This window comes from Symphalangus syndactylus, chromosome 3 (genome assembly GCF_028878055.3).
Source record: "Symphalangus syndactylus isolate Jambi chromosome 3, NHGRI_mSymSyn1-v2.1_pri, whole genome shotgun sequence".
Lineage (NCBI taxonomy): Eukaryota > Metazoa > Chordata > Mammalia > Primates > Hylobatidae > Symphalangus > Symphalangus syndactylus.
In genome coordinates this window covers 151416491-151428729 of record NC_072425.2, presented here as the reverse complement: position 1 = coordinate 151428729, position 12239 = coordinate 151416491, and the positions used below count along the sequence as shown (strand labels likewise).

Sequence of the window (12239 nt, the reverse complement as noted above, 5' to 3'; positions counted from 1 at the left end):
GGGCCAAATTCGCCTGCACACCAGTTCTCCTGCCACATGTGGACTCCACACCTGCAGGTATAGAGCAGATAAAGCTCCCAAAGTCGATACAGCAAACCCTGATGGTTTTAATGTTGCATATGTGTTAGCAAGAAGACACTGGTTCTGGATCAAGCCAAGCTTTGCCTGTCCTCTGCCAGGGAAGGGGGATGTTCTACCCAGGACAACTCCATATCTGAGAGGGATGCTGTGGACCCAGACCCCCCAGGTGCTGGCTCCATTAGCAGAATAATCAGACGCTGCAGAGTGGGCCTTCTTCAAGGTCCAACTCAGTTTAAACAGCAGTTTGCAGCGTTTTCTGAACCAGAAAATCAGGGTCTTATAGCGCAGCTATTCATGGTGCAGGTTCTGCACGGACAGTTTGGATTTATACCCTGGCTGGGCCACTCAACAAATCTTAAATCTTCTTTCTGAATCCTGACTTTGGCATAGGACTGCCCCAAGGAGGCCAAGATCATTCCTGGGACCATGCTCCACTCTGCCATGTTTGCAGAAGCCCAGAGCGCCTGGGGCAGGTGTAAAGACTAACACGCTAGTATTTCAGGCTCTGTGTGAGCGAGCCTTCCTCACTCATTCAGTGACAGCTTGTCAAGTATCTCTAGGTCAGTGACAGCCTTATGTTTAGAGGGATACCGCATACACAGCAACAAAATCTGATCCAGGGGGATGGGACAAACTTACAGTCCATTGAGTAGAAGGTACCAGCCATACCCAGGTTAAAGCCAAAGTAGTTACAAGAATTGTTCTAGCAGGACTGGTGGCTGGTTTTCTTTACAAGCCACCTCCCTTCCAAGAAGGAGACATGCCACACCACGTTTAAATCACCAAAAAGGGAGAAGCAGATTCAAAGTCTCTCAAGTCAGAACTCTCCCATGCCAGAAGCAAGGTTGTTGGCTTGGGGGTACCAGAGCTGAGGAGGTGGGTGTCCACCCATGGGCCAGGCCACTGCACTGCACAGCTGGCTAAGAGCTGGGGCTCTGCAGTGAGACTGTGCTGCAGTTCCCAAGCCACTACTTACAGGGTGCCTTATACACTCTACAGCTGTCTCCTTCACTGGCTCATATGACTATTGGGAGAATTAAATGAGAGAGTGCACATAACACCCTTTGCACACTGTCCCTGGCAGGTAGGAGGTGCTCAAGAAACACTTGCATAGCTCTGTCCATCACAGGTCATGGACACAGAGGACGAATGAGGTGCTATCGGACGTTGCCACGAGGAGCACACCTGGGGCCTGTGCTGTGCATTCAGAGAGCCCTTGATTTAAACAGGGAGGTGTCCAAGTCCCCTTCCTTCAGGAAAACAGACATCTCTGGGCTGTGTGCATAAAGCCCTTCAGCAGGACCATTCTGTTAGCAGGACAGCTGGCCGGGGAAGGCTCGGACATGGGTACCTCTCTAAGGATGACCTTGAAGGCTAAACATAAGGCATTCTGCTGTATCAGCTGCTGTGCTAGGCACTTTCCAAATATTACCTCATTTAATCTTCAAACAACCCTGTGAGTTGACACCATAAGGCAACGTACTCTCATCATCCCCACTTAGAAGAAGAAAGAGATGCACAGAGAGGTTAAGTAACTTGCCGAAGGTCACACAGCACAAGGCAGGAGACCCTGTCATCTCAGTCACAACAATGAGAGGCACCCCCCACTCCACTGCACACAAGGGCAGGCACTCAGGAAATGCTGAGAAAAGAAGGCAGAGACCCAGCTGGATCGCGCCTGATCTGCCTCACAGAAGCCTGCCTGGGAGCGGGGCCAGCCCCCCCATCTCCTCCTGGGAGCCTCCTCGCCTACTCTGGTCACCTGAACTCCAGGAGAAGCCACATCAAACACACACACGGCCCCACACGGCTGTGGTGGCTCCACGCAGATGTGCCTGAGGACACAGCCCCTGCTCTGAAAGACCATCAGCTGGAATGGAAAGCAGCCCAGCATCTCCACAGGCATCCATGCCTGTCCATCCAAACACAGCTCCACTCCGGGCCCAGGACCAGTGTGACCATGCAGCATGGGGGCAGTCTGGAGCATTCACGCCCCTCAGTGAGCCAGGGGACAGCTGGGGCCTCTCAGGTCTGCAGGGGGCGGCAGCATGGCCCTGTCCATCCACCTGCACTGGAGGGGCACGCAAGCTCGAGAAAGAGGTCAGTCAGAACTGCAGTGCGGCGTAAATGCCCATCAGTTTGACAGATACTGAGGGACATCTGGAAACTCCTCCCTCTCTCCGCACCTGGAGTGCACCAGGCTTCCTGCCTTGCTGATGACAATAATCTTTCTAGGATTGCAGGGGCCTCACAGGTTAAGGTCAGATACCTGTGTAGTGTAGGACAGGGAAGTTTTTTCTTCCCCCCTCAATCCCTGGGAGCAAGTCTGCAGCTAGTTGAGGCCACAAAAGTCGAGTCCTCTAGGAGTGCACCAAAAGGGCCCCCCTCTCAGGGCAGTGGGTGACGTCCACACTGCATCAGCCTACACAGCAGCCCTCAGAGCTGTTTCTGGGCAGCAGGCCTTGCAGGCACACAGTGGCATGGGCTGGGGGCCGAGAGGCCAACAGCCCTGAGTCCAGCTCCCTGCGCTGGGGAAGGAAGCTGAGCACGCTGACAGGCATTTGGAATTCCCATAGGCCACTAAGCAGGGCGGGCCGCAGCTTCCCTGGGACTGGACTTACCTGGACGTTGAAGAGAAAGGTGGTCAGTAGCTGCAGCTCATGTGTTGACTGCAAGTTGATGGTGGCCAACACTGTTCAAGGGAAGAGGAGAGAGAGAGACAAAGCACTGTCTCAAAGCCAGGGACCTTCTAGTGACCCCAGACCCTTCTCAATCCACCAACACAATAAAGTAACCGGCCCTGACACCATTTCCCACCTCCATTTAGAAGTCAGCCACAGTCAGGCACGGTGGCTCACACCTGTAACCCCAACACTTTGGGAGGCTAAGGCGGGTGGATCACTTGAGGCCAGGAGTCCGGGACCAGCCTGGCCAGCATGGCGAAACCCCCTCTCTACTAAAATACACAAAAAAATTAGCCAGGGTTGGTGGTGCATGCCTGTAATCCCAGCTACTTGGGAGGCTGAGGTGGGAGGATCACTTGAACCCAGGAGGCAGAAGTTGCAGTGAGCTGAGATTGTGCCATTGCACCCCAGCCTGAGCGACAGAGTGAGAATGTGTCTCACAAAAATAAATAAATAAATAAATAAATAAGTAAGTAAGTCAGCCAGGACGTCAGGAGACTTATCTTGTTGTCTTGGAGACTCCGGCACAGCAGCACAGAGCTGAGAGGCAGTCACTCGCTGGGCACCTGATCTCGATCAACTGTGACTTCTACAAGCCAAGCATGCACTCTGTTCCCTGTTCTTTTGTAGGAACCAGAGCCTGATCCTTCCTTGGCACCCCAAGCATCCGGTCCAAGGTAATGATGTAAACAAGGATTCCTCTCTGACTTCTTGATAAGGGCTAATTCTGGATTCTACCCCGTAACGTGTTCCTTTTAAAATTTAAAACGCTATTTTCAGTGGCTTTCTATCAGTGAAACATATGCTCATGAAAGGTGCGCTCTGTTTGGCTGACACGCGGGATGCCCGTGCCCACCCCAGTGGCACAGCCTTACCCTGGGGCCCTCACCTGCCTGCTGTCTGCCTAACAGTCAGCTCACAGGCACCGCCTAGGCACACACGAGAGAGGCTAAGGCAGCCTGGCAAGCCGGGCCACCCTGACACTCTGCTGCAGGACGAAAGCCTCTGATTGCCAGTGAAGAAATGCAAGCGGCAGCTGGGGCTCTGGGGAGGTGAAATAACTTGCCTCTAGGTCACAATAATTGGCCTCAGGTAGCGGCAGAGCGGGGTTGCACACCTGGGTCTCCCTGACACCACCCCATAGCCCTGCCCTATCTCTGCCCTCCAGCAGCCCACTAGGTGGGACCCTCCACCCAGACCCCTCCCCTCAAGCCAGAAGCCCTTTGAAGACAGGAGGTCAGTCTGAAACTGAGCAGGCTGAACTCAAAGTCCACAGGATGCACACGGCTAAGTGAACACAAGCATCTCTGTCCTGTCCTTCCTGACACCTCTCACAAATACAAGAGGAGGGTGGACAGGTAGACGGCTACGAGGAACAGCAACAAGAATAGACATTGGCAAATCCTGGAACACTGAGAAGGACACAGGAACAGTAAATGGTCTAGGAGTGCAGAAGGGGTGACAGTCGGCTCCAGCTCCAGCCCAAGGCCTCACCCACCCCCAGCCCCAGGCCCTGATCACCATGAGATGGGAGGATGCCCTGTCCTCAGCCTGCAGCCTCATTCCCACCTGGGCCCATCCCCTCCTGGGGGGCCATCCTGCCTGAGAAAGCTGGGCCCCAGCTGCTGCGGGATTGGGTGTGTGTGGCAGGTGGAGGGGAGGGCGGGAAGAGGAAGGCAGGCAGTCTCCACAGCACATTCCTGTCCACCACCAGCCTGGCCCAGAACAGCCGCGGCAAGAACACAGGACTTCTCTAGAAACACTCAACAGTGGCAGACATAGCCCCAAACTCCGACAAGTGGGTGTCCCTTCTTGAAAAAGCCACCACGGCCCAGTCATCCCAGGGGGAAGAACTCCTGTCAACAGCCTCTCGCACACCCAGCGCTCGGAGTGGCAGCCGAGAGCCTCTTTCCTGAGCTGCTGGGTAGCGGCTGATCCAGAGCATGCCCTCGCGCAGGAGATGGAGGGGAACAGCCCGCAGAAGAAAACGCAGGCAGTGCTGGGAAAGGAACGCGGGCAGCGCGGGGGGAAGGAACGCGGGCTGCGCGGGGAAAGGAACGCGGGCAGCGCAGGGGAAAGGAACGCGGGCTGCGTGGGGGGAAAGGAACGCGGGCAGCGCAGGGAAAGGAACACGGGCAGCGCGGGGGAAAGGAACGCGGGCAGCGCGGGGAAAGGAACACGGGCTGCGTGGGGGGAAAGGAACGCGGGCAGCGCGGGGGGAAAGGAACGCGGGCTGCGTGGGGGGAAAGGAACGCGGGCAGCGCGGGGAAAGGAACGCGGGCAGCGCGGGGAAAGGAACGCGGGCAGCCCTGGGAAAGGAACGCGGGCAGCGCGGGGGAAAGGAACGCGGGCAGCGCGGGGGGAAAGGAACGCGGGCAGCGCGGGGAAAGGAACGCGGGCAGCGCGGGGGAAAGGAATGCGGGCAGCGCGGGGAAAGGAACACGGGCTGCGTGGGGGGAAAGGAACGCGGGCAGCGCGGGGAAAGGAACGCGGGTAGCGCGGGGGAAAGGAACGCGGGCAGCGCGGGGGGAAAGGAACGCGGGCAGCGCGGGGAAAGGAACACGGGCTGCGTGGGGGGAAAGGAACGCGGGCAGCGCGGGGAAAGGAACGCGGGCTGCGTGGGGGGAAAGGAACGCGGGCAGCGCGGGGAAAGGAACGCGGGCAGCCCTGGGAAAGGAACGCGGGCAGCGCGGGGGGAAGGGAACGCGGGCAGCGCGGGCGGAAAGGAACGCGGGCTGCGCGGGGAAGGAACACGGGCTGAGTGGGGGGAAAGGAACGCGGGCAGCGCGGGGGGAAGGAACACTGGCAGCGCGGGGAAAGGAACGCGGGCAGCCCTGGAAAAGGAACGCGGGCAGCGCGCGGGGGAAGGAACGCGGGCAGCGCGGGGAAAGGAACGCGGGCAGCGCGGGGAAAGGAACGCGGGCAGCCCTGGGAAAGGAACGCGGGCAGCGCGGGGGGAAAGGAACGCGGGTAGCGCGGGGAAGGAACGCGGGCAGCGCGGGGAAGGAACACAGGCAGCGCGGGGGAAGGAACGCGGGCAGCGCGGGGAAGGAACACAGGCAGCGCGGGGGAAGGAACACAGGCAGCGCTTCTGTAAAAAGCAAACTACCCTCGGAGAGAAATAAGAAAGGCAGTATCCGTTTTAAAGTATGCTATGAGAAGAGAAATACATTCAAGAAAAATGTGACCCAGGAAATGACGGGAGGACTGGAAGATGAAAGTTCAGGAACTCACCCAGAAAGAAGAACTGAAAGGCAAAGAGATAAAGAATAGTAAGACGTAGACAATCAATAGGGGCACCCGATACACAAACGCCAGGATGACCGAACGACCCGAGGACAAGAGGGTGGAACACCATCAAAGACACGCAAAACCCACACGGCCCACCACGGTGGGCGTAACTGTGCCAGCTCACAGGATGCACAGCAGCATGTGAAGGGGAGGGCGGTCTCCCTGAGACACACGGCAGGGGTCAAAGAGGAAGAAGACCCAGGAAACGCTCGGAAGCCGGAGTGTCCTGTGCCGAAGCAGCAACAGCGGGTGCGGGGAAGCCATGGAGCAACAAGAAACATCTTGTTTCCTGGAACTGCAGGAAGCAGGATTCCACGCGGGATGCAGCCAAGCAGCAGACCCCCCCCACCATGCAGGCCAGAACAATGAGAGCGAGGCCTCCAGACAAGCCGTATCAGACCCAGACAGAATCGGACAGGTACAGGACCTGAGAAACACCAGCCACAGGCATCTGGGACATCTCTGGCAAAGCATTTGTTTAAAAGAGAAAGCAGCACCAGAGGAGTTGAGGGGAGGAAAGAGAATTGAAATGAAAAGAAAAACAAACAGAATAATTATACTGAAAACTAAGCACACTGCAAAGAGGGCCGGCTGGCACCCTGAGAATTCACAGACAGGTGACTGCAGTGAACCGTTGTCATACACATCCGCGAGGCCCACGCTGGCGCCTACCAGGGCTGAACAGCCATGTTGGCAGGAAAGAACACTCATCACCTACTGGAACAAGAAGTCAATAGGCAGAATTTTTTTTTTTTTAATGGAGTTTTGCTCTTGTCACCCAGGCTGGAGTGCAGTGGTACGATCTGGGCTCACTGCAACCTCTGCCTCTCGGGATTCAAGCGACTCTCCTGCCTCAGCCTCCCAAGTAGCTGGGATTACAGGCACCCGCCACAACACTCGGCTAATGTTTTTTTTTTCGTTTTGAGACAGAGTCTCACTCTGTCGCCCAGGCTGGAGTGCAGTAGCGCGATCTGGGCTCACTGCAAACTCTGCCTCCCGGGTTCACACCATTCTGCTGCCTCAGCCTCCCGTGTAGCTGGGACTACAGGCGCCAGCCACCATGCCCTGCTAATTTTTTGTATTTTCAGTAGAGACAGGGTTTCACCATGTTAGCCAGGATGGTCTCGATCTCCTGACCTCATGATCCGCCTGCCTCGGCCTCCCAAAGTGCTGGGATTACAGGCGTGAGCCACCGCGCCCAGCCTCGGCTAATGTGTTGTATTTTTAGTAGAGACAGGGGTTCGCCATGTTCGGCAGGCTGGTCTCGAACTCCTGACCTCAGGTGATCTGCCCGCCTTGGCCTCCCAAAGCGCTGGGATTATAGGCCTGAGCCACCGCGCCTGGCCAATAGGCAGAATTTTTAAAGCAAATGATGCAGGGCTCTATGTTCACAGTATTTAGAAATAAGAAGGAAAATATCCAAAGAAAAAGTCAAAGGGTTGAAAATGGTCATTTCTGGAGAATGTAATGAAGAGTAGGCAACACTGTATTTCTCTGCCAACATTTTTGATTATTTTACTTTTAAACAATTTAATTTTTTTAGCTTAAAAAAAAAGGTTATTCCAGGCAGCAGGTGGCAACAGGGGCACGCAGGTGGGTGCCTGCAGGTGGCAGGGCCACAGGGAAAAGCAGTGGAGACTCCCGGGCTTCCTTGCAAGGCCTAAAACCGGGAGCTGCCAAGCGCTAAAATGTGCTCCAGCATCAAAAGGAATCTCCCTACACAGCCACAGCCCTCCGCAGCCTGGAGCAGCCTTGGAAGCAGCCGTGGGGAGACAGTGCCACCGCGTGGAAACCGTGGGAATCACCGCTGGTCCTCCCCCTGCTGGAGACACAAGGTCTGGGTCCTTGACTAACTCACTGTGCCTGGGGACAAAAGCCTTTTCCTCCCCATTCATGGACCTTCATTCCCTGGGTGCCAGCCAGGCGCTGCTGCAGGGATATAGAGAGATCTTCCAGCAGCTCGGTCTGTGGAGGGAAATGCAAAAGAAAGAAAAGGAAGCGCGGAATGTGCCAGAGCAGACACAAGCACGGGTGCAGGAGGCCACAGGAAGGGCCCCGCTGCAACGATGGGAGGGCGCTATGCTCACCAAGGCAAAAACCACACCTGGGCCCCTGAGCACAGCCTGAATCAGCCAAAGCCCAAGCCCCGCCAAGAGTACTGCTGGGTGAAACAGATCAGTGACATAAATAAACTACCCCGAAGGTGAGAGGGTGAAAAGAAAGCCAGGAGAAGGATTGAGTGAGCCCCACGAAGGAGGAAGTTCCATTTCAAGTGTGGTGCTACAGAAAGCCTCGCTAACTTTGGAGAACAGCCGTGTAGCTCTCTGGAAGAGCAAAGCCCCCAATGCTGGGGGTCCAGATGTTGGAGGAACAGTAAAGAGGGTGAAACGGTGTGAGCAAAGGGAAGGAGAGGGAGGTGAGCTCAGCTGGGTCCTGGAGGCCAAGTGGAGAGGCCTTTCGAGGTCATTCCCAGAACCTGCACTTCACTCTGAGTGAGACAGGGACGCCTGGCGTTCAGCAGGTTAGGGTAATCTGGATGACATTTTCAGAGGCACGCAGAGGCTGATATGCTGAGAACACCTTATGGACTCAACAGTGAAAATGCTACTGCAGCAATGCAGGCCAGGGGTGCTGCCAGCAGGCAACTGCTGAGGCCTGCAGGGATTCCAGGAGCACTGGGAGATAAAGCAAACAATGGCTCAGGTGCCAGGTGGACTGGAGAGGAGCTCACAGTCACTACCAGGTTCGGGGCCCATGCAGCTGGGAAAAACGGAGCTGCGATGTTCTGAAGACAGGAAGCCCGCACATGAGGCAGGCAGGCATCTGCAGAGTGCCCTTGGAGCCCGAGTGCCCAGCAGGGCGGGAGAACAGCCACCCAGCCAGCCACGCACCACGGTCTCACACAGACCCTCCCCACTCATGGAACCCAAGGTGTCTGCAGCCCAGTGCCACATGCACAGGAGAATAACAGGCACCAGAGAAACTCCTACTTGGGTTGCAGTCCTGCAGGGGGCGCGTGCACAGCCAGCCCAGGGCCGCCGCCAGCCCCCACGCCCACCGCAAGTGCAGTTACCTCCCTGGACGACGCCCTTGCTCAGCCCATCCTTGTTGTCTGAAGTCAGGAGCAGTTCCACAATGCCACGGTCCTCCAGTGCCTGTGGGGGAAATGAGATCAGCGCTCGCCTGCCCTGGCTCCTCAGAGCTTCTGCAGTGACATACAGCGGCAGTTGGGTAGCCCGAAGAGCTGGAGGGAGAGATGCCAAATAAAGCGTTTATTTCTCTGCCAAAAACACAAAGTCTCCTGCCATCTGCAGCGGCCATGCTCAGCACAGCTCCGATCAGCATGAATTCCCATCACAGCAGGGGCAGGGCTGGCAAGCTCGGGCAGCCCGGATCTGGAAGGTGCCCGGTGGGCCAGCTAGCATGCCTAGGCGAGTCCACACTGAGGCCGGCTCAGGGAAGCCTGCTGCCGCGTGTCACCCGCCACTGCCTGCTGGGCTCCAGCGAGTAGGTCAGGCCTCCAGGATGACACCTACATCCTTCCCTTCACTCACACCACAAGCAGCAGGCCTGTCCCTTCCCCACGCTGGCCGGTGTGGGTTTGGGGAATGGCAAGGCCCAGGAGAGCCCACCATGCCGCCGCGTGCCCATGGTGTACTGCCCATGCCCAGAACAGCAGGAAGCATCCTCCCAGCTGTGAAGCAGAGAGTGAAGTGGAAGAAACGCTGTGCTTGTGGGGCAGTGATGACAATAACCACTCAGAGCATCCCCTGACATCCACGGAGCAGTCACTGCCGCGCCAGGCCTTCCGCTCATACACAGACTGTCCTGTGCAGGCCTTGCAGTTAATGTCTTCACGGTACAAACGCGCCTCGGAGGGGTGAGGCAAGAATCACAGGCTACAGGGCCCCCGGCAACATGGGCCTGAACCCAGAGCCAAAGGCCCTGTGCTGAGGCACTAAGATCTTTTGGATCAGAAACCCCAGCAGCGGGGTCTTCTTGTAATCTTCCCTGCAGATATTATGCCAAGACTGTTTATTTCTGCTGAAATCTTTTGGAAGTGGATAGGCAGCGAGATCATCTGCTGGGCGAATAAGGCTCATGTCCAGTCCCACACACTGGGAGGGAAAGAGCAGAGGGGGCTCTTGTCTCAGGCACAAGGGAGCTGCAGAGTTCCATCCGTGAGCCCAGGTGGGACTTATCAAGAGTCCGACATCTACCACCTCACACTATCATTCACTGATATTTAGCAAGTGCTTACTTAGGTTCCTACCACATACACGCACACTTAACATCTCCTGGGCATTCATTTACTGACTCTACCCCAGAGGGGAGAATTGCTTCTTCCTGGGCACCAGAGATCCGCAGAGCTAGGCTGGAGCAGGCACCTGCTCTCACACCACTCTCCCAGCAGCCTCAGAGAGAGGCTGGGGAATTCTCCCAAGAGCTTCAGGACCACAGAGGCTGGACGCTGCTGCTTCTCTTTGCCCACCTGAGTCACACATGGGCACCTCCGCCCAGACACCAGGGAAGCATGAGTGCAGCGGGGCGTCCCTGAGGGAGCTGCACTCTCCTCTTGTGGGGCTCTCCTTCTCTGCAGCTGAGTAACTAAGTCAACAACCGCTGAGAGGCCCCAGGGCCAAGAGACAGTCTGCAGGAATGGGGTACAGCAGGAGACGCTTCAAGTCCTGTGCCAGGATGGGATCTTTCTGTAGGAAGCTGAAGGAGTGCCCTACTCCAGGCCATGGCTGGGCATGGCCATCAGGATGGACCTTGCCCCTTTCCAGCTTGAGGAATGCCACCCTTCCTGGACACGGCCTTGCTTCCTCCTAAGAGGGCTTTCTGCAGGTGAGAAGGAGGAAGAGTACGCAAGAACCCACAAGCTGAAGGGTTTGAGCCTCGGTCTCCCATGTGGAGGGACTGAATTAATTTTCAGACGGAAAATGCTCTGCACATCATAGCAGAAGGGATGCTGCCCAGACGTCAGGGCCCAAAGCCGTCCGGCCCTCGGGTGGAGTCAGTGCGGCCACTTACACTTCCTCAGTTCACACCACGGCCGACCTCCAAGGTCCTCCACAACAAATGCCAATGATTCCGTCAAGGTCTCATTTATTGACAGCTTACTACAACAGTACTGAGCTGTGGGATATCACATCATACTCACGAGCTGCAGAGGTAAATACTCTTATTAGTCACACTTTATAGAAGAGAAAAAGGAGGTTTAGAAAAAACTCAAGGCATTTGTTCGAGGTCTCAGCTACTAAGGGACAGAAAGCAGATCTGAATGTAGCCTATTATTTTAAGTGTGGCTCTGCCCTTCCCTGGTCAGTCATGCATTGAGTCAGTGGCTGTCAGCCTTCCCTACACACTGAAACCAGATGTCTGAGAACCCCAAGGATTCTTATTTGCTTGGTATGGTACATGGCCTGGGTGCAGGGATTTCTTAAAACTCCCCAGATAGAGCCAGTGTGCAGCCTGGGCTGGGAACCACTGCTTTAGACTTTAGAATTGGAGCCGCCTCTCCAGGAAGGCTTCCTAATCATCACCACACAATTAAGCCAATTCCTTTATTCCCAGCCTGTGCAATGCCAGCTGTGTACTGAAATTCCCAGACGAAACTCAGTCAAGGGTAAATAAGCGACAACCCTGTTGAAATAAACAACAGAAAATTCACTAATACATGATGTTGGAGGATATAGTAATATGAGAAAAATATTAGACCCACATGTCACACCACAGCCCATAGCATACTCCAGAGGAAGGAATCTAAAGAAACGCACCAAGAGGACTCTTACCTTCTTGACGTAGGGCATGTATGCGGGGTCTTTATTATAGGAACCATATTCATTCTCCACCTGCACGGCGATGATAGGTCCCCCACGCTTGTACTGGGGAGAAAAGACAGACAACCAGGAGCTGAGTGTGCAGGGGAATCGTAGTATCCAACCCTGCCACGCCCATCACCAGTGACTAGCAAAATATCCCATTTGAAAACTAATATCTCAAAAGATTAGTATCAATAAGACAGTGGAGGAAGCACTAGGCCCTTGTTCTCCCATGAAAACATCAAAAAACAACTCCAGACTGACTAAAATAACTTACTAGGAGCTCTGGAAACCATTCAAGTGTCTAACCAAACAAGCAACCACCAAATCAAAACAAAAAGTCAGATGCAAAATGGTA

General features: G+C 55.5%; 1 protein-coding gene across 3 annotated transcripts in view; it reads right to left on the bottom strand.

The window, feature by feature from the left end:
* Window positions 1-12239, bottom strand: part of GLB1L2 (galactosidase beta 1 like 2) — a 45773-nt gene that overhangs the window by 8561 nt on the left and 24973 nt on the right. For 2 of the 3 annotated variants that reach the window (XM_063635694.1, XM_063635693.1), the window contains exons 6-8: window positions 11852-11944; window positions 9130-9211; window positions 2703-2773 (exon numbers count right to left, since the gene is read on the bottom strand). In XM_063635694.1, the coding sequence (XP_063491764.1) occupies window positions 2703-2773; window positions 9130-9211; window positions 11852-11944 (246 nt within the window). Of the gene's footprint in view, window positions 1-2702; window positions 2774-7124; window positions 8022-9129; window positions 9212-11851; window positions 11945-12239 lie in introns of those variants that run through there. The other variant, XM_055273839.2, reaches the window with a different exon arrangement.